The sequence below is a fragment of the Hypomesus nipponensis genome, chromosome 21, assembly GCF_054491055.1.
Source record: "Hypomesus nipponensis isolate SF chromosome 21, ASM5449105v1, whole genome shotgun sequence".
In the NCBI taxonomy this organism is placed as follows: Eukaryota; Metazoa; Chordata; class Actinopteri; order Osmeriformes; family Osmeridae; genus Hypomesus; species Hypomesus nipponensis.
This window is the reverse complement of record NC_140381.1, coordinates 9,410,377-9,437,082: the sequence shown is the minus strand read 5'-3', so window position 1 is coordinate 9,437,082 and position 26,706 is coordinate 9,410,377. Positions and strand designations below refer to the sequence as shown.

At 44.8% G+C, this 26,706-nt stretch overlaps 2 protein-coding genes across 3 annotated transcripts; one reads left to right on the top strand and one right to left on the bottom strand.

Annotated features, from left to right (window-relative positions):
- Window positions 1-16,857: 16,857 nt before the first annotated feature.
- On the top strand, window positions 16,858-21,404 carry LOC146237852 (protein Hook homolog 2-like). Of its 2 annotated transcripts, XM_084685353.1 has the most exons (4): window positions 16,858-17,162; window positions 20,445-20,603; window positions 20,727-20,798; window positions 21,043-21,404. In XM_084685353.1, exons 2-4 carry the CDS (start codon window positions 20,547-20,549, stop codon window positions 21,178-21,180), a joined length of 267 nt encoding a protein of 88 aa, XP_084541479.1. In that variant the 5' UTR covers window positions 16,858-17,162; window positions 20,445-20,546; the 3' UTR covers window positions 21,181-21,404. The 2 variants fall into 2 exon arrangements, with proteins under 2 accessions (XP_084541479.1, XP_084541478.1); XM_084685352.1 differs by lacking the exon at window positions 16,858-17,162 and having other exon boundaries at window positions 20,159-20,603.
- On the bottom strand, window positions 21,357-25,587 carry best2 (bestrophin 2). Its single transcript, XM_084685351.1, has 9 exons — window positions 25,436-25,587; window positions 25,189-25,283; window positions 24,757-24,990; window positions 24,367-24,521; window positions 24,192-24,269; window positions 23,496-23,648; window positions 23,178-23,258; window positions 22,759-22,913; window positions 21,357-22,494 (listed from the first exon to the last, which is right to left on the bottom strand). Exons 1-9 carry the CDS (start codon window positions 25,585-25,587, stop codon window positions 21,696-21,698), a joined length of 1,902 nt encoding a protein of 633 aa, XP_084541477.1. The 3' UTR covers window positions 21,357-21,695.
- Window positions 25,588-26,706: the final 1,119 nt, after the last annotated feature.

Genomic DNA, 26,706 nt, shown 5'->3' with positions numbered 1-26,706 from the left:
GGGCAGTAAAAATCGATTGTCTTGGTCTTGGTTGAGCTTGTGTGTAAAAGATGTTCAAGGATTTAAAATTTGTGTTTAAGCATTTTGTGTCAAAGCAACAAGAAATGTGTTAATTGTACAGCCTACACAGACGGATGTTGTGCTAACTGTGTTAAGAGTTTAGGAAACTTGTTTAAGGTATTGAAAAAACGGTCATAGCGATTGTAATAAAACTGTAATAGATCATGATTGAGTATGTTTAGCACAGAGGGTGTTTGTAATGCTGTAAGTCGCAATATCTTCACTACCCTATAGGCAACTATTCAAAATGTGTTGTGCCTTTGAAATTTTCTTGGACTGATTTGGCGATTTTGTTTCAGATAAATCATCATTGCTTCATAACAATATTAATTTAACCCTTGTGCTGCCTTTGGGTCACATTACCCAAAGGTTCATAACGAACCATCATTGTGTTTACCCAATTTTACCCAATACAAAAACAAATAAAAATAATTTTCTTTTAACCTTCGCAATGTGGGGGGTCTGAGACAGCCCAACGGTTAAAAGAAAATGCTTCACTTTGTTTTTGTACGCGGTAAAGTTGTCGCAATACGATGGTGGGTCACAATGACTGATGGGTCAGGATGACCCGAAGAGAAGACAAGGGTTAAGAAAATCTATACTGATAATACAGTATGTGTACATCATGGCGTCTTGCAATCATGGACACACATCTTCTACAAACACTATGCCATACACATATGTTCGCACATTGAAAACATGTGCCACACATACGCACGCACTTTTCAGCTCATACAGACGATTTTCCTCATTCTCGTTGAGGGGAAGGGTAATGTGGCTTGACAGATTTAATTTGGTTTTCCAGAAGGTGAAAGAAGGGAAGGAAATGGAAGGAAAGACGAAAGAAGGGATGAAGGACTGGAGAAAAAGAGCAGTATGGCAGAGCCCATGGGTGCAATCAACCACGGGGGGGTGAGCATGACGCCTGTGGCCATGCTGTGGGAGGGGCCAGTTTGAACCTGTTGGCTTATGGGGCACTGGGCAACCAAGGCCCCTAGCAGGCCAGCATGGAGAGAGGGAGAGAGAATGAGGGAAAAAGAAAGAGAGAGCTAGAATGAGAGAGAGAATGAGAGGTGCACAAGGGAGGGATTGGGAAGAGAGAGAAAGGGAGAGGAGAGGGTGAGGTATAGGGAGATAAAAAGATAGAATTACATGAACAGAGAGACATGCAGACAGACAGAGAGAGAGTGAGAGAGAGGTGAACAGCAAGTGCCAAGTCAAGGAGAAATATGGAATGAGGCCAATGTGTGGGAGTGGTATACACTTCAGGTCATTTGTGAAGGTGAAAAACAAACAAATGTACATTCTAGCAAAGTGTAAACAAAAGCAAATGAATACAGAGTAGTTATACATTATTGATCTATTTACACTATTTTAGGCTTTAGGGCCCATCTATTGTTATGTATAGAGCAGAGCTTGCAAGGTGCACATGTATGTCGTGGACAGAATTGTATCTTAATTCTGTTGATGTGAGAGAAAAATATTTATATTTACTCGTAGACTGTGTGTTCAGGGGCGCAGGATGATTATTATTATTTTTAGTATTTCTATTAGTTTTTCTATTTTTCGGGGCCCCTGTCGGCCAGGGGCCCTTAGAATCTTCCTAACTTTTCCCCCTATACGGCGCCCCTGTGCGCGTTGACCTACTTGGTTCAAGTCCACGTGTCTGTTCTTTGTCCGTTCGCTGTCCGTTCGCTATAATTAGTTATGTTACTTCAAAGTTGAGTGCTCAGTTTGGAAAGGGCAAAACAATAAGCAGCCTAAAGGTGTATGATGCTTCTGTGGCCTTCACGCACGGTGAGTTCAACTCCCTCTTTTCTGCCTCCCTTTCTGCCTTCATCCCTCCATCCCTTTAAACCCTTATAAAGGCAACTGCCGAGCACTTAACACTGGCCAGCGTGGCTAAATGAACCGCAAAGAATGTCCCTGTGCATGTCTTCTTGGGCAAGGTCTTCTGCGCTCGAAGTCTGGTGAACCAGAAGCGGCCTGTAGGTGCGGTGAGTCAGGTAGCAGTGTCTGCCGGGGCAAAGCGCAAACTGTCCCTGCGAGGCGAAACAATTCGCTCCCTTCCTAACTCAACAAATTAAGTAGGGAGGGGGAGGCTTGTTAGTCAGTCCCTATAGTGCGCGAGGGTCACTAGAATTAGCAGACAGTTTTTTCGTAACCCCCCCCCCCCCCCCCCCTCTTCTCATTTCCTCCGCGAAACCGTCCATCCCCATCTCCAAACCCCCTTCCTTCCCCTGTCGTTATCTGGCCGCCCGTGGGAAAAAAAGGACTCGCCTTGTGTACGTAATCGCTATAATGAAGGCACGCTTAATCGCCATATCCTCGTTCATAGCTCCAAGATAGTGGTAAGGACCCTTGTAGCGGTGCGAGACCTTTAGCACAAGACAGAAAGCATTGCTGGGGCCAAATGAGAGTGGCAGGAAAAGACGGTCGGCCTAACTGTCCCCTCAGGCAGACAAAACGCATATGGAGCCGTCCTTACCACTTCCCCTTCATCTCCACGGGCGACTCGCTGTGCCAATCTGAACAAAAGGCTAAAAGTCGGAAGTGCAGGATTTATAATTTGATTTAGTCTGATTTTCCAGACTAATTTGATTTAATTAGGCTTAATTTTGTAATTCAGCCCATTCCTAATAAATTAATTTTTTTTTTGAATAATATGTTTATTCTTCTTAATTTGCATGGAAATTTGGTGTATGGGTGGTTATCGTTTTTTGTTGAATTAGGTTTTACTTACCTTAAATATCCTTTGTGCACTGGCATCCTTTGTATTCCAGACAATGTTTATTATTTAATCATTTAATACGTTCCTGGGGGGCAGAGTCGGCTACAATGGTGTGGAAGGTCAAAGGTCGTTCAGAGACAAGAAGCTAGTGGTCCGCTAAAAACATGACTAGGATCCAGAGTAACAGGCCCTGTTCACAATTTAACACAGCAATTCACATTTATTAACATTTTTATTATTCTTTTAATTAACCTACACCTTTGGAAAATTTTGAATTAATTGAATTGTTAATTAATAAACCCCAATCCTGGTCAATGGCTTGTTACTCCTACAAGGTCACTGACAGGTCACTGAGGGAAAAAGGAGGAGAGAGAGGATGACTGTTAGAGCTGAGTAAGAAGCTGTTACACACACACACACACACACATTCTTCTTTAAAACACTCCCAAACATTCCATATTATACACACACACACACACACAATTACGTGCACACACGAGGCTAAACATCTGATGAGTGTTGACGAGTGAGTAATTGCGTTTCACAACCAATGTTCTGTTTCTGATTGGCAGCTTCAAACAAACAGTTTTGTATACATCAGAAATGTCATGTGTGACAGGTGCAGGCAAGATAGGAGCAGAACAACGATGAGAGATTTCTACTGGTAAATGGGACATCTGTTGTGACAAGACTGTTTAGAGGCCGTTCATTGGAGAGTCGCAGTGGAGTCGCATCAGTACAAGCCTCCACAAGGATGTCTGCAACTGGGGGTGTCTGGTTTGATTTATTAGACAATACATGTATGGATATGTTGTTTAGTGACTGCCGGCAAACTGTTAAACACAGAACCCATAGAAAGCCTACCCCCCCTTTTAAATATCAGTACCTTTTGCAATCTCTAGGTCCAGGATAAAAATGCATTGAATTTCAGTGTCAAAGTCAAATGTATTTATAAAGCACATTTTAAAATAACTTATGTTGACCACTGCTGTACAGTCAAAACATATAACCAACTAGACATATTTATAGGACATGACAAACATAAACAAAAATAAAAAAGGTCTTAAGGTGGGATTTTAAAACGTTGCTACTAGTAGAGGACCTGATATATAAAGCTGTGTGTCCATCTTTTTCTAAAGTGTGTAGTATTAATCCTAACTAACTTGAAAGTTGTAGGTTACAATGGGTGAGTAAAGGCAGAACATGAAAAAATGATAGAACGAGTTTGGTTTTAGGTCGCAATGTTGCAAAAGGTGAATAACTGTGAGTGTACAGTTTCTTAGGAAAAATACATCAATTGTATTTTTACCCAAACATGATTGTCACATAGTTGTTTTTTTCCCACTTCGCTATAGGTGCAGCCGTATGGTCAGTTGTAGATGTTCCTCTTTGAGGGACAAAAGCAGAAGTGAATGTGAGGTGGAAGGGCTGGGTGCGGATAATGGGGCCAACGCCACATTTTCATTTCCTAAAATGCGAAGGACAGCACCACAGATATCATTTGCTTCTATGTACTCTGTTGGCAAATATGTAGCATTTAGAACCATGTGCCACAATAGAAGATACCTCTGAAAAAAAGGTTCAATATGTGGAAATAGTGTTTTTCGGTCTAAAAGAACAATTTATGGTTCCAAACATGAGGAGGTGAAAAGCATTCACATTTTTGGAATATCTGCAAAGTGGCACCCTTGTGTGTTGATAGCGTACTACCTATCAGTATTCTTCTCCATACAGTATACACAGTTTAAAATTCTAGGTTGTCCTAAAAATTCAGTACACTACTGTCACCATTCTATCAAAGCTACTACCAGCTAATATACGGATTGAAAAATAGTTTGCTTCTCATAAATGCAGCAATTGCGAATGTCGAGATTAAGGACAGATTTCTCTAGTTAGCGTGACCGAAAACGACAGTGCTAATCTCTGTTATAAAATGACTGGGCAGTTTGCTACCGTGTCACAGCCTGTAGTGCTGGCGCACATTGATGCAAGCAGTTTCCCAGTAGCTGATTTGAATGGGAAGTGGCATACATCTTGTATGCAATCTTTAGTGTCATGATGAACCATCACCAATGGGAATGGTACATTTCCAGTAGCACTGTCGATTGTCTGACTCTACCACAGCTCTTAGACTGGCCTGTTCCAAATAACTGTGTGTGTCTGTGTGTCTGTGTGTGTGTGTGAGACAGAGAAAAACAAAGAGAGGGAGATAGACAGAGAGAGACCGACTGAGACAAACAGAGACACAAAGAGAGAGGGAGATACAGAGAGAGACAAGGAGAGAGACTAACAGAGACAGAGAGACAGACAGAAACACAAAGAGAGGGACAGAGAGACAGAGACACAAAGAGAAAGAGACAGAGAGAGACAGAGGGGGAGAGACAGAGACACAAAGAGAGAGATAGAGAGACAGGCAGGGAGAGAGAAAGACAGAGAGAGACAGGGAAAGAGACAGAGAAAGACAGGGAGACAGACAGAGAGAGACAGAGAGTGACAGAGAGAGACAGATAGAGACAGGGAGAGAGAAAGGACACTTACGTCTCACATGTGCGGTGGCTGTGAGAAAGGATTTGAGTTTGGCTGAAACTGTGTGGGCGACCGCGGTGCATCAAAATGCAAGGCTGATCATCATTTAGACTCAGCACGTCTGTCCCTGATGATTCCAGGAAACTGGCCAGAGACAGACTGGGGACGTGTGTGCACGCAAGCCACTGTTTTTTTGTTTGAGCAGCCATTATCCAAACCATCATGCAAAACCCCTTAACCCTTTTGATTTAACTATAATTAAGTCCTTATAGCTCCTCGTTCCTTTTATTCCTATACACACACACACACACACACACAGGTTGGCTGACAATGTTTTTATAATTTGTTTTCATCAAACTCATTCAGCCGGCCTTACAATCAGGAAATGCAACTATTGGTGGCCCCATTTTTGGTGCTCATCTGTGGTAGTGTGTAAACCTCTGTGGTAGTGTGTAAACCTGTCTAGATCTGATGTTGTATGACATTCGGAAGTCATAACTAGCACAGGAGCCAGTGTCTTTGTTGTCTGTTTTCTGTTTCTGAGAATCTTACAATATTAAATTCATTTGGCTATAAAAGGAATTGTTATATTTCAACTAGGTAACTCAAATCATACATCTAATCTAAGCATTTACGAGAAGTGGTCTCCAAGTCTCTACCCACGAGCTTGTGCAGACTCACACTATCACGCATGCATGATATCGGTCAGATAATGAAAGTCTTCCAGTCAAAGGATACAGGTTCAATTCTACACTGCTCAGAAATTAATACTGCAATAGTCATATGCCACCAAACACCCGTATAAGCGCAACCTATTCAACCTGTGAGAACATTGCCTTTCACCCACAACCACACACACACATACATAAACACACACATACACACACACTTACACTCATAAACCCTCTGTGAATTAGTATAACCTGTAGGTTCACACACATCCATCACAAACAGGACACACTTTGTCACACACACACTGGCCCAAACCCCCTGATATCCCCTGCAAGGCAGGCAACTACTTAAATCCCCCTCAGCCATCTGTGGTAATGGGGAAACATGAGTGGGTGTTTTGTGAGAATTAGCACGCAACTTGTAAAACTCTCTCTTGTTCTTTCTTGCCTTTCTGTGTCAGTCAACAGCTGTTTCTCCACCTTTGTAGCCTGATGAGAATGCTCTGATTTGTATGATATTCTGTTAAGTCAGTATTTGCCTTCACGTCGTTGAAATGCACTTTAACAGGTGGGCAGGTGGATCAGTATGAGCTAGCAGAACGACAATGCAGCTAACAAAGCTAACAACAATCTTGACACTTGGAAGTTTGACAGGTACAGCTGTGCAGACAGGCGTAGCCTCGATCAGCGACCCACCTCCGCCAGTCTGCTAGAGGCGTAGCAACGGCACTTGACACCACTGCATTGACTGAAACTAGCCAGTAAGCCAGGGAGGGAAAGGCTGCTAGCTTTTAGTCAGGGAGACCACAACGACTCAATTCTGTCCAGCACTGAAACGGTTAAAACCGTGCATTTCCTTTTTTTGGTTTTCTAACCTTGCTGTCTGATGTCGGTCGCCAGTGGAAGCGGCTGCGCCCAGAAGCGGTCGAGTGTTTTCATTCGATCGAATGTGGCAATAGTCGGCTGTTACGCGAAATATAATTGCTTTACCGTAGCTGTAGGATCTATGAACATCTTTGCTAGTGTCGCTGCTCTTTGGTTTTTAGTCATGTAGGCTATTTTGGAAAATCTGCATGTTATGAAACATTATTCTCTTTATGTAGACAACAAAAGTTCCAAGGGTGTTATGGTTCCAAGGTCTTTAACAGTTACAGTCAAAAATAAAAATGTGTTTTTCTAATGTTCATCAAATATTTTTTTACTCAAGCCAAGAGTAGGGAACATAGATACACTCCCATGAGGCTAATGGTCCAAACTGAGTTGTAATGGCTTGCACCACAACCACCATGTAACCTCCAAACGTGCCACAAAGAGCCACAAACAATCATGATCAGGACAAACCTCCATCCCCTTGTGTTCTGAAGCAGCAAGGCAAATCCACCCGAGCCATCCAGACAAGCCACGGGACAGCAACAAGGCCTAACAAGAACCTGTGCAGTGTTATAGACATGGGGTGGAGGGGTTCACGAGTTGAGTCAATGTCGAGGGGGGGGGGGGGGGGGTGGATAAGGTGTGTGTGTGTGGTGGTTAAGGAGGCATTAGCCATGCCCCCCCCCCCCCCCCCCCTCAGCTACTCTGTCAGCCAATGGCTTCTCCGTTACTGTTGATTGACCTGCATAGTGACTTTGTGTAACCACAGCATCAGTACTACCATTATCACTCAGGCTTACTGTCCACCTGCTGTGCCAAATTGGGCCAAACGTCCCCCCCCCCAATATCATCTATTAATGATTTTTCTTTGGTATTCCTCCTATTCAATGTTTTGTAGCCCTTTCCCCCACATTGGATGTGTCACTCATTCATAATTCGCTGAAACACGAGCCACAAACCTCACTTCCTGTGTGAAATGCAGCAGGAAATGCTAGATTTCCTGTAGTGATCACTCTTGGCGGGGGTGGCAATTGTGCATTGGTGTGTGTGTTTGTGTGTGCACTCATATGTTATATGAACATATGCTTACATGTTCATGCAGACTACATGTGAACGCATGCCACGTGAACATGATTCAAACATGCTCTTTTCACAACAACATGGAATATAACAAAATTAAACACTTATGCAAACTTGCAAAAAACAGAAATTGCAATTTTGTACCAAACAGTGACAAAGTATAACACCTTGTGATGCTCATTATCAAGTCTTTACAGATGTGATAGTGTGTGTGATTGTAAATGTGTGTGTGCGAGACCAAACAGTAGTGACTTCACAAATTCCACGATCAGGCAGTATCATTAAGTCGAATCAGGTTACGTCATTAGCTGTTTTGTACCTATTGCCTCAAAATGACGTCAATCGTGCTCCAGGCGTTAAACAATCAGTACATCTTACAAATTACATAAAAACTGACGTACCAGATGATAACAACAGGAAAGGTTCCTGAAAATGACCCACATGACCCCAAACCACTTGAATGAATGACGTAATTTCATTATTTAGGTGTACGTATAAGAGCAAGGGATTTCTGAAAAAGGTTACAGTACAAGTTTGGCTTAGATTTCAACGTTAATTTTGTTCAATAAACAAATATATAACTGTACAGTGGATCCTTTAAATGTGGCATCATAATAAAAGGTATCAGCAGATTTGTGTTTTGGCACACCTTTTCAGACAGCAGTAGCCACCTGACACTTGTGAGGTCTTGTTCATCTTAGTGACGCAGCTTTCAGCTCAATCCCCATACCCCGAACGACTAATATAGAACTGTTGTCACGGAAACAACCAAAAGCCAATCATAGAGACACAGGAGAAATTGCGAGGGGTTGATGAAAAGTCGAACCCGAACCCATCGGAAAGATCAAGACTTGCATATATTCCTCAGTCTGAAATTAGACTGTACGCACAGAAAGTGAAGGGGGTGTACATATGTAAATGTGTGTGTGTGTGTATCTTGGAATAGCTCTACTGACGCAGGCATTTATTCACACAGACCAGCTGTAACACCCCCCCACCCCCCGCCATCCCCCCAAAGCTACGACACATCAATCTGTCCTCTCTCTCTCCTCACGGTCTCCTTCTACCCTCCTCTGCCTACCCACACTCTCCACCTCTCTCTCTTCGTCTCTCCTCTGGTCTTCAATCTCTAATCATTCCTTCTGTCTCTTCTCTCTTCCCTTCTTCTGCATTTTTCTCTCTTTCTCTCGGCCTCGGTTTGATGTGGCCCTCGTTCACCCTCTCCTTCCCTTTTTGCTTTCCCAATCTCTTGGTGTCTACATTCTCTCTCCCAGCTCTCGTCTAAACTTGTATGAATATGCTCCGAGAACATTCCCTCCTTTTCCGCTCTATGGAAAACATGAATAAATGGAAAGAATCCATTGACCAAAGCCCCTTCATAACTACTGTTGATTGATTTGACCTCCAAGCAGCTTGTTACATTAAGGATAACTGAATTGCTGTTGCTATATGTTGCCATATTGAAACAGGCAATTCGCCATATAACAAGGTGTAAGCTACTTTGTATCTTATAGAAGTCATTTGGAGAAAAAAAAGTTTTTTTTCCAAGAATTTACCACAAGACTAAATAATACAAGACTTTAATGGGTAACTGTTTGTTTGTTTTGTCCCCCTCACTGTTAGCAACAGCATTTTATAGGCTTCGTGAGTTGTTTTCTTGGCATTAAAATCAAACGTAAGGGGCCGATGACATTGTGCAGGTGGTGTTGAGTGGTTAGCCAATCTCCCACAAGAAGATATACTAGAAGAGGGGGGGGGGGGTCCTTTTGGCACTTGAACTTGGAACTTCACCCCACCACCACCGCACCCCCTCCTGCCCCACAACCCCCACCTTCAATAGGGTGAGAAATGACTACCGCTTTACCTCGCCAGTTCTTAAAAGACATCCCCACACCCACCCCAGACTCTCAAAGGGATCACCTATATCTGAACGCAAACCGGAGGAACACAGATAGCTGCAACTCATCAACACCATTTTCTGTTTATCTGTTTGCCATTTGGCAGTGTGTGTGTGCGGTGGTGGTGGTGGGGGGAGGGATGGAGGGTACGAGTCTGTGTGTGTATGTCCGTGTGTTTGAGGTTGTTTTTTTGGGGGGGGGGGGGGGGAGTATGTGTGTAAGAGATTTTTGAATATGAGTGTGTGTATGCATGAGTCGCTCTGAGTCACAACTTTTCCCCCTGGGTGCATGGCTAGGCACTGAAGTAGAGTGTGTGTGTGTGTTTGTGTGTGTGTGTGTGTGTGTCTGTGTGTGTGTGTGTGTGTGTGTGTGAATAGCAAGAGGGAGAGAGAGGGGAGCTGTACCGACATGTATGACTCTTTACTCTCATAGGGGGAGAATGTGTCTACTGCCGTATCTTCAACTTCCTCTGTTTAAACACATGTCTGTACAGCTGTGCCTGAACTCTATATGGCTTGAAGTAGGCTGTGTATATAACAAATGGAGTACAAATCCCACAGTCAGAATGGAAGCTGTGGATGTGGTCATTAAATAGTAACAGGCAAAGGGAAACAAGAAAGTAGCGAATCTATAAAGGTGTTGCAAAAAAAACTAAAAAACTGTAAGCGCACTGGAACACACATAGACTGTGAAAATAGATACATTCAATCACCACGGGGTGCTGAGGGTGAAGAGAGCACGAAATAGGCTGCCCATTCTTTTCACCTCCGCGCTCCCATGAAAAAAAGCATGTGAACTATATCCTGAATCCTAATCTAATTGAATTCAATTTGATTTAATTGTGATTGACACATGGAGACATGAGTCACACTCTGATCCTGGTGTTGATTAAGAACGGATACTTGAAGCGGTTGAGCCACCCCAGGAAGCCCATTCTCTGACTCAACCTCAGCTGTACAGTGTCTTAATAAAACCCAGACCGAACAGAACCTGACTAGGTAGTTCACAGACTGACTGGTTGACTCGCTGGTTGACTGGCTGGCTGGTCGACTGATGGGCTGATCAACTGACTGGCTGATTGACAGAATGTTTGAGGATTGGCTGGGTGATTGGCTGGCTGGTTGGTGGACCGCTGAATAACGTAACCCACTAACATGTTGATGAACTGGTTGGCTGGCTGCTCAAGGGACTATCTAGCTCCAAGTAGTTAGTCCCTTAACCAACCAACGGTTGACTGACTGTGTGGCTGCTCAACTGACAGGCTTGTTGACTGACTGTTTAACTGTCTATCAGCTTGCTTGACTTGCTGACTAGTGTGGGGATTGTGCAAGGCGCTGCTGTCAGTGACTCAGGCATCTGCCTGCAGGGTGCTCAGGGGAGAAAAATGATTGTTCCATCATTTTAGGGTTCCATCTTGAGCAACAAGCCTGAGGGAACAAGGTAGAGGATCTTTCAAGAAAAAAAATATCTAGTTCAATACGCAACTTTTTAGGGATTTCATGAATATTTGACACTCTTGGTAATATTTCATATTTATAATAAATATTATGCTAAACTATAGTTCTATAATATCATTTTCCTTACTTATGTACTGCTATATTGCTTACCATGTTGTATACTCTCTAAAATCAGCCCAGTTGGTATTATGTGCCACTGTGGCACAATAATAATGTGGGCGACGAAAATACAAGTTTAAAAATTGTTGAACAAAAAGACATATGCATTTTCAACAGGGACAGACTGAAGTGGAAAAATATCACACTGTTGTAATTATGAAGATGAAGAATGAGTATGGATTATATGATGAAGAATGCCATTTGATTACGTTTATACTTAATACTTGTATACTTTATACTTATATACTTTACATCTTTATATGTTATATCTTATATTTTTATAGTTACACTATGGAAAAAGCCTGATGCAAAGTTGTTGACTGTTTAGTATTTCCCCGAAGGGATAGAAGGAAAATTAAGCCCAAAAGTGTCAATCTGGATGATTGTGGATGAGTGTGAGATAAATCTATGTGAGCAAGTTCTTATCATATGAAAAACTACAAAACCCAGCAGTAAATGAGGCCGGAGCCCAGCGTAATTGGCCGTCAAGGTCAGAATAGGTCTACAAAAAATAGATGACTTCTCTATGCACCTGCAATCTGAATCTCTCAGAGAGAGAGATCCAATAAGAAGTTAAATGAATTGTGACAAAACAAATATTGTACCAATAGTAAAACTTACAGAACTGATAAGGTTTTGATATAAAAGAGAGTGTTTGGAGAGAATTTCTTCAGTCTGGTTCTGCAGAATCACACTCACGTTTTTTGGAATCACCCTGCCCTTTTGGATTCCAATAAAACTCTTTGCATCAAACTCTGTCGGATTTCCTGTACTGTTTCAAACTTGGAAAACTTTTGATCCAAGACTTAGACTTAGTACGTTTAATTTTAACTTCTTCAAGACGGAAAAAAGTTTTGAAAGTTACTTGATCTTAATTTCGATAAAGAAATACGTTTCTGTGCTGGGTGTACTTCTATGTATCCTTCTTTCCAATCAGCCATCCAGTTGCCTGCAGAACTTTCTACTCAGACACGCTCATCATCCTGCAAATGCATCCAAAGTTGTCTCTTGCCTCCCTTTTCTTCTTTGGATACATCTGGATTCAAAAAGTCATGAGGTTATCTATAAAACAAATATAACGTCATATAAACACACACAGACTTTACTATAAATCACAATGTGTAGTATGGTGACGACCAACTTTCTTGTATCAAGTCATTATGGTGACATCAAAGTACTGCAGTTTAGAAACAATTCCCTGACCTTCCTTGACGTATGTCTGTTTGAGCTCTGCCAACTTTCTGATGACGTTCAAATGGTGGCGAACCTGTAAAGATCTTCATTGACATGAAGCATTGTGTCACTGTACTGTGGTCGTGCAAAACCTGTACACACGTCCACTTATGAAAGAAGTGAGACCAGCCAAACCGAGGGCAGTTGATATTAGGCCTATATATAAGTCTGCATGAAAATATACCGTAGCCTCCATTTGTATCTGTAATTTGTACCCCACTCAAAACCTACATTGTGGATGTACTGTGCATGGGTCTACCGGGGGTTGATGTGGCCGTCTTGATGTGTGTGTCTGCGTGAGACTCTGTTCAACTACAAATGCTCAATTTTTTACCACTGGGCTATGTCAGTGTGTTTGTCAAAGTATGCATGGGTGCGTGTAATATTTTAGCTCTTCTTGCTCAACCTCGTCCCCTGATGCATGTTAGTATAGGCAATCTTATCTTCAAACAGAGTGCTTAAAGCGGTGATTTATCTTATCGTGGACACGCGGCACCAAAAAGAGCGACGGCAGTTGACAGACATGCTGCTTGTGAGACGGGGATGACGGGAGGAAACAGGCCGCTGACTCGCTTTCCCAGAGCGGATGAGGGAAGTTTAAAAGGACCGCGCAGACATTCAAAGGCGGCCGGCCGAGACGAAAAAAGCGCCTCTTAAAAGAAGTGCTACAGTGACTCACACCCCCCTTTCCCGGTTTTACGGGAAATGGAATGTGTTTTTATTCCGTTTTTTTTCCCCTTCTTCCAGGAGCAGGGTCAGGTGGCGGGTTAATGTCTGTCTGTGTGAACGTGTGTAGTCTGCCTCCAGGAGTACAGCTTTAATTATCGCCTGGAGTCTCGAGTGGGTTGAGAAAACCAGTCAGACAGAAAGTAAGCAACGCTTCTCTGTCCAAAGTCATAGTTAATGATAATACTCGTGGTGTTGTGGATGATCTGATAAACAAAGTAATTTGTATGTGTTTTGCCCCATGTCAGATCTTCTGCATATTACGTTATCTGTTTGTTTTGTCTTCGCTAATAAATCTAAAAGGCCATGATTTCTGAGACAGGCAGTCAGCCCGGAGACAGGCAGGCATAGAGAATGACAGACAAGTAGGTAGGCAGGCAGGCAGGCAGGCAGGCAGGCAGGCAGGCAGGCAGGCAGGCAGGCAGGCAGGCAGGCAGGCAGGCAGGCAGGCAGAAGAGCTTAGGAAACTTTGCCTATTTTGGAGGTTGTTGGTCGAGAGTGGGGTTTTTCCAGTCTTAAGTGGCTATTTTGGTCAGATAAATACAATGTTGTGTGGGGAGAGGAAAAGAGAGAGAGAGAGAGATGAGATCACCTTTTTGAGCCGATAAACAACAGCAGCAAGACAAGACATGTATTGACACGGAAAGAAAAACACAAAGGTGAAAAATATATTTATAACCCCCCCCTCCCTTTTACAGAAACATGTGGGGGTCGAGCTTGATATGTCAAGTACATGTGGGGGGGGGGGTACCTCACTTTATAGCAAGTGTACCCCCTTTATATCAAGTCTACTCCCCACTTTATATCAAGTGTACCCCCTTGATATCAAGTGTATCAAGTCTACTCTACGGTTTGAAATTGTCGTTCTATCCTTTGGTGTTTGGACCGTTTTTGGGGGGTACACTTGACATAAAGTGGGTACACTTGATACAACCCCACCCCTCCGGGGGGTACCCCACTTTATATCAAGTGTACCCCCCTTGATACAAGCACTCACATTTCAGTTGGAGCAAACATGGCCCATTGCTGTGTGTGTGTACTGTCTGTTGGGGTTAACTGTAGTCCTTGGCTAGGCCTTTACCGTCTGGTTTGTTTAGGTTTGTTTGGACGTGGCTATGGCAAAAGTAGCCTCACAGCTTGGCTGCATATCTATTTGGGGTTTCTGATTGCAATAGATTTCCTTTTGAGCTTGTGTGTGGGTGAGAAGGTCAGGATCTGTGTGTATGGTAGAGGAATATTTGGTGTGTTTTAAATGTTTGGAGAAGGGTGAATAGATTGTTCTTGTTCAGTCATGGTTGTCTGTGTGTGTGTGTGTGTGTCTATGTCTTTGGTATGTGTGTGTGTGTGTGTGCGTGTGTGTGTGTGTGGGGGAGAGAGTTGTTACCGTGTGGTTGTCTGTGGTAGGGTACCAGGTGTGCTTGGTAGGGCCGGGCCAGGGTTTGGCATGGCTGCTGGCCACACCACCTGCATGAGGAGCTCTCAGACAACAACAGCTGCACACAAGTGGCCATGATGGTACGCACTGCTTGTGTGTCTGTCTACTGGAAGCCTACACCCATGTCTGTGTGTGTGGATACCTGTGTGTGGGTGTATCTGTGGGTGTGTATCTTTCCAGCGGTGTTAAGCCTTAAGCACATGGTGCTCCTTTAAAGGGTGGAGGGGAGTTTCGAACTGTGGAGGAGAGTGAGGTCATCGTCGCTGGCAATCTGCACGCCAAAATCCATGATTTACAGTTGTGCGCCTCGCGCTGCACCGCGGTTGGCAAGGGGAATAACGTAGGCTGATACGGCGGTATGACATCCTCCCTGCCTTTCTCCTCATATCTCTCATTCGCTATTTACCAAAGTTTGCTTCGTAGTGGCAGTGAGCCATCACTTGTGTGTGTGTGTGTGTGTGTGTGTGTGTGTGTGTTTATGAGGGACAGGGAGGGGAGAAGCACGAGTAAGCGTGTGGCGTAACTGTTTTCATGTTCATGTCAGCTTATGTTAGTGTGTGTACGCGTGACCAGATTCTTAAGAGCAGCCTATTGTTCCATTCTAATCTCAGGGCTAGATTTTCTGTACACTATCATCAGGCTTCAAGTCTGACAGGTTCTCACACACACACACACCTAGGGATAGGTTTATTGAGCAATTTCAGCACACAGGAAGGTGTCTGTGTTTGTATGTGTTTGTGTGTGTGTGTGTGTAGGTGTGTATTATCGTGTACCACACCCTTGATTCTATTCATTAAAATAACATTCATAGGAACATTTTGATTTCTCCACTCTGGGCGTATGACCTCAATGTAATTTCATTGCTGCTTTGTTGAACCAAGTTAGGAATGTTTATTTATTATCCCACTGTTGAACACGTGTCAATCAGGTCAAGTCGAGACCAGACCAGCCAAGAAAATGATGGGTTGCAATGAATACAAGAGCCGTTTTGACGCCCATTCTAGTTCAAGAGAATTCTTTTGTTTCCAGAATCGTATGGGCAGTTCCATTAAGTTTGAAGAAACTGGGCTGTCAACATGAGTTTGTCAAGCCAAGGATGGGGCCTGATGTGCTTTTGACAGCCAGGGGTTTAGGCGTTAAAACCCTCCACTGTTATTCCACACGCACACACACCCTCCAGCCAGCCACCCTTTTGGGAGGTCACCCCCCCCCCCCCCCCACCCACCATGAGGCTACGTCCCTAAAAGGATTTAGCCATAGGTGACGGGGGCAGGGGCACGTCGAGGGTGGGGGGGGGGGGGGTTAGAGGGGGGGTTGGGGGTCAAAGGGGATGAGGCACAGCCGCTACTGTCTCCTTCTATCAGGCACCCCAGGGGAGACGAGAAGCTGTGGGGGGAGGGGGGGGGGGTTCTCCCTTGCGGTGCTCTCCATCCTTTATCCTTTAACACTTGGGGGGTGGGGGGGGGGGGGTGGGGGGTGGGGGGGGGGGGTTGTAGACATTTCTCTCTATTTCCATTTCCCTCTCTCTCTCTCTGTCCCTCTTCCTTCTTCAGAGCAGCTGCATCAGAAGTCCCCCGCCCCATCTGTCGTTCCTCGACTGTGCGTCGCTCTCAATCTGGGCTCGGCTTGGTTCTCTCGTCTGACTCCCTTATGGGGAGTTAACCAGTCACGCTTGTACAACAAGTCTCAAAGTATGGTGGACGTGTAGACTGTCACCCGCTACGGTCTTAGTCAAACGTTAACCCGACCTCACATACCTTCCTTATCTCTGTTATCTGTTACATTTCTGACATTTTGAATCTACTATCTACCGTCCTTGAATTCTATTTTCCTCACTTATGATACTTGAAGTGCTTCAGGTATTTAACCTCCTCTGATACGCACTCTGAGAAGGACGTGAACTCCGTTCTCCTGTGCATGTTGGCACAGCCAACGTCTGTTTTCCACCTCTGTTTTCAGACCACACCTTTCTCTTTTTTTCTTTTTCAGGACGTCCAACTGACCACCGTGGAACACTGAAACTCAGACATAAACAGCGGTTGAGGAGGAGAGTCGCCGCGAAAAGAACTCTGCGGTCGGCAACACACCACCCGCTAGCCTGTTTCAGGTGTAAACATGTGCCCCTCCTTCTCTGTCCTCGAGTGGCTGGCATGCCGTGTGCCCAGGCTGAGCCCTGAGTGTTCCAGCCTCCCTCCCTCCACCCCCGCGGCTTTGGGAGTGGTTGGGCCCGGCGGGTCGTCGTGTACCTGTAACTTTGCCAAGGCAGTAAATCTGAGACCTGGCAGGGAGGGGGAAAAGAGGAGGAGAAGTAGGAAGGTGAGAGAGAGATGGGGGGGAGGGGTTGGTAGTGCCTGTCGTTGCAAACCTCCTGTTTAGCATGGTAATGACCTCATGTCTAGAAGTTGTTTTCGTGCTGCTGTCGCACTCTCTCTTTACTTATCTCTCTCTGTCTCTTACTCACGCATACATAAACACCTTGTTAGTCATTTTTACTGACAACTCAAATGCATTTTGCTGAGAGACAGATGAAGGGGTTAGCTTGTGTGCTGACCAAACGGCCTTGTGTGGTAACCATGTCTACATTAACTAGCCCATAATAATATTCCATGTTAAAGGTCAGCAAATTCCTTTAATTGTAGGTCAAGGGAGATGCAGCCATTTCATTTTGAGGAAGGAAGCACATCTGTGATACTGGAAAGAAATAAGAGAAAAGAGGAGATTCTGAAGAGGAACCGGTTACATTTAGCGCCCTCCTGCCCACTCCCAACCCACATGCACGCCCACACACACGTACACACACACACTCCATCTTTCATACAAACACACAGTCACACAGTAGACATGGAAACAGTTGACATATAGACCAGCGGCGTAGTCTGGTATGAGTTCATAGTGGGCATCCAGTTACCAAGCCTCCCCTCTATCCCATGTTGTCCCCCCAACCATGTATCACTGCTCATTTTATAGAGGCATAAAGTACAGGAAATCCTTTTAAGCATACGGTATATGCCTGCCTATGAAGTATACTACACCACTGCTCAAGACACAAACTAACCTGTTGAGTGCAATTCAACAGGAAATTCGTAGTTTAAGAAAAGTTAAACACACACACACACACACACACTGTTTTCTAACTAAACCCTCGCTGATACACAAGCCAAGGACACCATTTCACTCTCAGACTTCAAGGAAACAGTTAGTCAGCACAAAAAAACAAAATCACATACACCATGTAGTCCAGCCCAGTCCACACCAGTTCAGCTAAGACCAAAACACACATTACACAAGTCTAAGCACCTTTGTGTGTTTATCTTGATAACCCTTCAGTCCTCGACCAATTAGTGGAGGCTGATTCATACTAGAATAGACAGAGCAGGAGATAAAGTGATCTTGTCTAAACAGAGACTGTAGAACAGATATACAGATACACAGACAGGCAGATACAGTGAGCCTCTTGTCTGTTCTCAGACAACAATCACACGGTTGGACCGACAGACAGAACCAGACAGACAGGTCGTCCTTGTAGACAGGAAGTCCTTCCCGGACGAGGGTGTGTACAAGACGGGGAGTGCCTCAGACGTGGGCACACACACACACACACAGAGGGAGGCATGCAGGCACGTATGCGGATAAACACATACTCTCCTGTATGTGAATATTTTTCTCGTTTTTGACAGCCCTGCGTGTGTTGTCTTCATCCGACCTCATTATCTGTGTGTTATAGCTGACTGGCTTGACTTGTTTCACTTTGACTAGCTTGTGCTTTTAGTCAGTTTCTGTTTCTGTGCCAGGGGCCTCTCAAACTCAATATTGTTCTTGTTTAATTATTAGTGGTCGAGAGGTGTAGGTTACAATGGTCAATTATATAAAATAAGTAAACTTGCATGTTTTTTCTAGTGTAGATTTAGAAATATTATTGAAGGCAAAAGGCACACCACAAATAACTAGCTCAGCGGCGCCCTCTAGTATCAAGTTAAATCAACGCTGCAAACCTCCAATGCTACAGTAGCAAAAGTTACTAAAAACGAAATCCCAAAATGATTTACTAAGTTAGGCATGCAACTACAAAGAAAAAACTTGTAGCTCTGCGTAAATACAACAACAACTAATTTGCCCTGAATGGGAAAACAATTATTAGACCTACATGTACCTACTAAGTAGCCTAGAGCTACCTGTTCGGAGTTGTGTTCATACAATGAGCTGAAACATTTATGATCATATTTATTTTCTAAGCTAGCCAGCGAACGTATGAACTCGTGTACTAAGACGTTTCATTTTAACTGTCGTATGCACTTTTTACCAGTGTTATTCACAGTGTGCATATAGTCGTCGCATTAGTGGGAGGAAGGTTTCGCAACATGCGCACTCCTTTGAGGCTAGTTAACTGGAATTGATGGCATATAGGCTAGTGTTTTCCGTTGTTTAGTTTAGTTTTTTTCATTACTGCGTCTTCAATCTCTGTGCTCCATCTTCCTCATGAGAGAGTTAATGCTGTCAAGTGTCAAGTTTCAGAGATGCAGTTCCATGAAACAGTTGCTAGTTGAGTTTTTACTCATTACACCTTTTGTCTGTTTGCTCTGATGGGAACCCTTTTCCCACACACTTTTAAACTTTGATAACTAAGCCCACGACACAAGCTGTAGTCAAACTTTAATAACCGCATGAAGAAACCCCAATGAGAACTGTTTCTCTCATACAATAAAAAGGTCTATAACAGGTTTGTTAATTAAGACCCAATTCCAGAGAAACCTTCACTAAGATTTTTTTCTCACCACAGAATTCTATGAAGCAACAAATACACTCACACCAAAACTTAATACAGGAAACTCAAACCACATTTCCCCCTAATAACACAGGTGCAGAGATACAGGCTTGACTGCTTCTCTTTGTAGATAATAGAAACAGTCATCGAATGGTCAAAACTTCAACCTGGAAACCCCATACTGCTACAGACCCAGCTGGAAAAAAAAATGTAGTTCCCCCAAAAACAATAACATCAACAATTGTCAAACTTCCCTACTTTAACTCTTCATTCTGGATCCAAGATGTCCCTAAATTGTTGTAAAAGAACATTAAATAGGGGAACAAATTGATCAGTCTTGTTTTCAATGCACAGGAACCTCATTCTCAGTCTCTCCTGCTCACTACATTGCTATGTTATCTCCTATTCAACCAATTAAAAACATCTGAAAACAGATGCATTTGCCCTGGTCACTTTCAACTACGTTTCTCAACTCAAAAGCGAACGTTCTGTAGATTCCACGCTTTTGGTAAGACACCAATCCCCCCCCCCCTCCCCTATCCATCATATTACATCATTTGTAGCATTTATTGACCACACTATCTATGGTGCCAGACTGGTGTTGACCATGAAGTCTGCTTGCTGTCTAGTGCTTACCAACAAATCCCAGTCCTGAATGTGGCTTTGTCAGCAGGACTGCCACCCCTGAGCCGACGGGCTCTGGCTGGGGCAGTAAAGCCCACCTCTCCATTGTTCTAACTGCAATGACTAAACCAGGGCCTTGTGTTTCGACTGAAAAGCGAGGACAGTCAGCCAGGAGCTGGAGAAGCACAGCCTGTGTGGTGTTTGTGTTACAGGGTGTGAGGTGAAAACTCAAGCTGGGTTTTTAATTTCGGTCGGTTCTCAGTCCGAGTTGAGGGGGAGAGGGTGTACTGTGGTTGGTCTGATTGGTGGTGCTGATGGCGACCACCCAGGACATGGAGCCACAGGGTGATGTCACGGCGGCGGTGCGTGAGGTGAGTGCGTGTTTTCCGGTTGTCATAAACGTCTTAAGAACATATGACAAACCACGTGATAACTTACTCTCGTTCCATTTTAATTGCAGAGAATTCTCATTGTTGAAGTTCCTGTCTTTGTAGGAGTCCGATGAGAGAATACAGTCAAGACAAGATGAAGAGGAGAAGGTCATTATTGCAGCTTGGTACAGTATGGTGAGCAAACCTTTTATTGACCTTCACTGAAGCTGATTCACTAGGAGAAAAGTCAAATATGCTATAAAAGTATAAATATGAAAATATGCTATATCAACACACTACTATTAGTGAAAATGTCTGATATGAGTAGGTAATTCCCAAACACAACTTTTTAAATGTTGTTTATCTGAAATGAATGTTGTCTACAATGAGTCACAAAGACAGCGTATACGGAATGAAGCGCTTCTGTTCCTATTTCAAGTGTGTTGCCCTCCAACAACAAAGCCTGACTGAGGGGTCCACATCTTCAAGCCAAGCCCAGTCATTCCTTGCCCAGCAGAGGCTCTCCACCCAGGCCCGGAGAAGCCTGGGACTCACCCCAAGGATCCTGCCCAGGTAGGAGCACCTGAACCTGGGGCAGTGAGAAAGCCGAGGTAGTCCCCCTGTGGCTGTGGTGAGGAAGGAACCTGGAGGAAATCCTTCTGCCCCGTTATTGTGGAGGAAATACAAATTGTATGTGCATTGTTGCCCCCTGCTGATCAAAATACAAACTTGCTGTGTCTCTTCAGCTTTTGTGTCTCAAATTAAATGTATTTGTTCAATAAAATTCACACAAAAAGTGAAGTGCTTGTTATTGAAAAGTGTATTTGAAGTTGTCAGGAGTACAACTAGGATTAGCTTGATTTAACTAGATTTAAGTTCATAGCTTTGAATTCTATTTTATTTAAGAGTCTGATACGAAAATGAAAAGGTATCCAATAAGAGAGCAAATGAGTGACCACGGTGGATAATTGTAATTGTGACATTCATATAACTGTCCATCACATCTTTATGTTATCTTAAACGTGTTCACTTCACTACCTGTTCAGTTCAAGCTGAGGATTGTGGGTCAAGGGGGTTTGGTCCAACTATATTCTAGGAGCCGGTAAACTCTGACCCCATGCTGACGCTGCGAAGGCGCTGAGGCACGTCCAACGGGACAGTAAGGAAGGACAATTGGGCTCCACCAACGGATCGCTTCAGAATGGCGGGCGTGCCTCTGTTCTGCTCGCCGATTGGCCGGGTGCTGAGGAGGTCCTGGGTGGAGTGGGCCGGTCTGGAGCGTGGCAGGACGGAGGAGGAGCGGGCGGTAGAGGGTGTAGCCGAGGCAGGTCTGGGTGTCTCCTCCGGGGGTTGTCTCACCGGGGCTTCCCTGGAGGGTTGGAGGGGAGGGGGGAGCAGGGGCACGGAACTCCCCCTCACTCCCTCGTCGGCGCCTTCCTCCTCACCGCCACTCCTTCCTTCTCCCTCTCCTTCGTCCTCCATCTGGCTGGAGAGGGAACCGCCTTGCCTGTCCCGTTCCACCCCAAACTGGATCTCCAGGAGAGGGGTACGAGAGGTGATCCCACCCCCGTAGCTGCACAGGGTACTCTGGGTGTCGTGGCCCAGCACTGAGGGCAGCGACACCCCCGCACCCACCTTCCCCCCTCCGCCTCCGCTGTCGTCGTCATCGTTGTCGTCGATGGAGGACGGCGGGTCGATGCTGGGCGAGCGGCGGAACCTCATGAGCTGGGCGGAGGTCCGGCGGAGGGCCCCGCCCATGAGGCCGGTGGGGGAGGGGGCGGTGCTGAGAAGGCGGTTGAAGAGTGCCATGTTGGGGTGATGATTGCCAGACTCCTCAAGGTTCTCCGCGATGTTCTCCAGAGGCTGGAAATGCATCTCTTCTTTAGGGATCCTGAAGGGGGGGAAAGGATCACATCTGCTCGTCACCTCTGCGTTTGTTGAGCATGCATGCACGCAGACAGTGACTATAGGGGAAAGGTTTTGTACTTTGCCTTGATTAAAAGAACTGAAACGATTCCATTCTCAATGGACAGAATCGGGATCCGATCAAGTGAATTTCAACTTCAAATGACGCCCCTTAACTATTTTTTGGTCATGCGTTTGTGGGCTTGTTTGTGTGTGACCGAGTGTGTGTTTCGGTTTAGCGAGGACGTACGCCATGTCGAAGGTGGAGCCCTGGAAGGAGGGCTTGCGGAGCACGAACAGCGTGGCGGCAGTGTAGGGCGGCCGCGGGTTGGAGTCGTTCCAGTAGCGATCCCTCTCCATGATGGGAAGGTCGCCGTACATCTCGTCCACTGCCATCATGGAGACCTGAGGGAGGAGAGATGGACGACACGCACGCACGTCTAACACATGTCTGTGAACACATGCGCGTACCTGTTTTGGGCTTGTCGGGTCTCGCGACTATAGTAACTAGTGCACAGTGCCTGTGATGCAGTCAGTGATTAAGATTCCTGGCATTTTTTGAGAGATACCTGTAATGACGCACACACACATGCACAAAATACCCAAAAGCGAACAGAAACCAACACATTGACTCTTGGCAAATGGGAACATATAATCAGAGAGGCAGACCTGAAAGTTCCTATCAATCAGCCAGTTGGTCTCAAAGTCATCGTCATCCTCTCCAAAGGGGTTGATCAGCTGTTCTGCAACCTTGGAGACGGAGAAAGAGACAGATGGGAAATGTAGTTCATATTCAACTCTCTTTGAACCATGATTGCCATTAGGCGCATAGGCCATGTGAAACACAGGCAGGAGGGGAGTGGGGTGATGGGGCTAAGCCTCGGTCTGCAAGCCCTCTGGTCCATAGACTCTGGCTGTTCGTGAGGTGACAGTGAGAAGAACCATTATTGGAACTACTGTATGACATGTACAGTCCTTTCTTCTAACCTTGAGCCAGCCAGCGTAGAAGAAGAACTGCAGCAGGGTGAAGATAGGCACGTAGAGGTCCAGGTCGTGACCCGGGTAACCCTGGCTGGGGTCCAGGAACTGGCGGCCAATCAGACACACCAGGAAGAAGCTGTACACGGCCAGGGTCACTACCTGGGGGCGGGTAGAGAAGATGATGTCATGATGTCACTGACAAGTTTAACAGAGAGGTTTTCAGTTCAGGGGCGGTTCTACACGGGGGGCCTACAGTGGCTAGTGCACCTTTAAACAAGTCCCTGGCCCCCCCAGAGGCCCCCCTGAGCTGACTGAAGAAACATTTAAAAAAACTTTCTTTTGTTTTTTTTCTTTTTTGTTTACACGTTTTTCTTCTTCGAGTCGTCATCATGAAACGAGGAAGGGACATTGCAGCCTTGATTTCCCCCAGTAAATAACAAAGTTTGAGGAACCTATCAAGGTATTGAGAGAGCTGAGGAGCTGGAAGAGGGAGAGCCAGAGCCTTTTGATTTTAATGTAATGCAAAATTGAAGTATTTAATGTTTAAATATCATTTGTTTCCGTTTTTGAATGTGCCCCTCTGATCAAACACTGCCCCCTCCCCCTTGGCCCCCCCAGTAAAATTAGTCTAGAACCGCCACTGTTTCAGTGCTTGAACATGTACTCATGCACACTGGTTCACTCGCACCCACCCACACTTACCTGGGTGTAGACCAGAGGCACACTGATCATGTCATAGTGGAAAAGTAAGCTGCACTTTCCTCGGAATTCATTGAGTTCCTGATAATAGACAATGTGCATGTGTTTGAAATACCAGGATTAGACCCTACAGCACAGTATTTTTTTCCTGTTAGTGTTTGTGTGTGTGCGTACCCACCTCCAGCAGCAGTTTGAGGGTGCTGTCATCTTTGACCCTCCCCTCACAGCGGGCCATGGCCACAAGATTGGTGAACCACACACAGGGTATCCAGTACTTGTTGTAGGGAGAATGGAGGCTCTCAAACTTCTTACGCTCCTCTCTGGTCATAAAGCCTAAAAGGCATGACAGAGAATGATGTCCCTATATTGCCCTTTTAGAAGCAATATCACAGAGGGCTTCACATACGGCCATAGAACTTCCCCTCCACCAACCTATATTACTATATATTATTTAATCTTGTGATATTGCTATAACAATTGTCTGCAATCTCATGTGTGGGATAGGTAGGTCTACTTTGGGAGTCGAAATGTGGAATTTGTTTTACCATAGTCCCAGCCGCAAACTCACCTGCTTCGACGACGTGGTCCATGGTGGGGAAGCGCTTGAACACAGCAGTGCTGACCGAGCGCAGTATCAATAGCGCGGACAGACTGGCGTAGCGCATCAAGGTGCGCCGCAGAAGCCGCCCGCGCTCGTCTCCACCTTGCAGTCCGCCCGAGAGCGTGCACATGAGGCGGTCTGGCAAAGGGATGCTGGTGTACTGACTCCACCAACGGTTGACGATCAGCGTCACGTAGAAACCTGTTGCGGGCACGAACGCATTCCTCATCCGTTTAAAAAAAGTGGGATTTTGAACTCTCAAATGGGTTAAGGGTGATAACATTGATTCCACCCCCGGCTATAACCTTAATGTATATGCTAGTCATGGACTTCTTAAGTTCAGGCCACGAGTGTCTTAGTTAAACCTTAGTGGGCCCTGGAATGTGTAATATGGCTCACCTAATACAAAAGACATGGGGATGAGACTGGCGTAATGGTTGCAGTAGATAGCCAGTTTCTCAAAATACCTTTTCTGGTCATCATAAAGGAAGAACCTGATGAGAAGAACATCAGAGAACGATGTAAGAATATTAAATTAAACTATTTAATTGTCAAAGATGAAATATATGCCTAAATCCCTCGTTTTATTTCTGAGAAATGTAGGCTATTGTGATTTGGTTAAAGTTGGGGTAAAATGCTGTCTAACCTGTAAGTGACACTAATGGCCGTGTACATGGCAAAGAAGGCGATGAACTCCTTGTACAAAACTTTGTATATGCTTCCTCTCCAGGCAAGGAGCAATTTGGAGAAGCCGCAGAAGCGCGCATTGGCCACCCGCGCTGTGTAGGTGACAGTCATGACGTCGTTTAAATCCTCAGAGAGCGGTTTCTTGTGTGAACAGACAAATTGTTGCATTTTAAGCGTCAACATATTGACACAAGTTCAAAGTTTTCGTTAAACATCATATCGTCTAATCTAGGTGTAGTTACATTTAGGCGGACAACAATTTTGGGGATGATAGAAGGAACCTATTTTGTTGACCACATTATTTACTCTCAAATTAGTGACTGTAACTTATGATCGATCGCTCATCATCTTACCGAAATTGGTAGTTATCCATTCATGCTTAATATGTTGAGGTGGATAATGGTATCGTGCTCGTTTCCCGTAATTGTGGGATACACATTTTCTTACCTTCTTTTTGGTGTGGATGGCGCTTCGATTTTGCTTGCAGCCACTAGATGAGTCAACAATTTTTTGTAACGTAATTGGCCCACGTCCTTAATTGGCACACGTTGTTGTGGTAAAATGAACTTCTAGTTCACAGTGAAATATAAGGGTCTTTAGAGAACAAATGGAGTACCAGGCAATCCATAGTCTTCAGCTCTTTATACTGATTCATCATACAGAAGTCAACCACAACGCAATAGCTTAATCCATCCAGCCTCATCGGTGCGTTCAGTGGTGGGCGCCCCGGGGTAAATCCGTAAACGGGAAAGAACGGAGCTCGTTAGCACGGCCCCCCGACAGGAAAAGCAGGACTCGGCACAGTGCACTTGAAATCCGTGATGGACCACAAGCGACAGGCCGCCAAAAGCTACCCATAAAGTCAGGGCACGCGTGCGTAAATTTCAACAAACATAGAAACCAGGACCAAAGACAATGTAATTGAATAAAGACATAAAATACAGTAAAAATGCTTCATCTCAACTTTTGTCTTTTTAAACGGTTGGTTAATTATGTGTTCAACCGGAAAGGCTGTTGTTTTCAAGTCAAGTGCGTTAATTTGCCCAGTCCGCAGATAAATCTTAAGTGTACTAAAAGCAATGAAACGCCTCCGCGGGATGCTTGTTTGTATGACCTGAACAGTAGATGGAGGTTAGAAGCCAAGTCAGGATCTGTCATGGCAGATTTAGCCGGCCCGCAGAGTATCCGTGGTTAACTGTGCGTCACGGACTTTGTGTCCTTGCCCGTTCA

Bases quoted from the DNA above. Each gene is read 5' to 3' on its own strand.
- LOC146237852 (XM_084685353.1), top strand. From the start codon at position 20,547: ATGGCGACCACCCAGGACATGGAGCCACAGGGTGATGTCACGGCGGCG. The intron at 20,604-20,726 runs GTGAGTGCGTGT...CTGTCTTTGTAG, and splicing joins TCACGGCGGCGGTGCGTGAG to GAGTCCGATGAGAGAATACA. The intron at 20,799-21,042 runs GTGAGCAAACCT...TCCTATTTCAAG, and splicing joins TTGCAGCTTGGTACAGTATG to TGTGTTGCCCTCCAACAACA.
- best2 (XM_084685351.1), bottom strand. From the start codon at position 25,587: ATGACTGTCACCTACACAGCGCGGGTGGCCAATGCGCGCTTCTGCGGC. The intron at 24,991-25,188 runs GTGAGCCATATT...TGCCCGCAACAG, and splicing joins CCCCATGTCTTTTGTATTAG to GTTTCTACGTGACGCTGATC. The intron at 22,914-23,177 runs GTCTGCCTCTCT...CTCCTCCCTCAG, and splicing joins TGATTGATAGGAACTTTCAG to GTCTCCATGATGGCAGTGGA.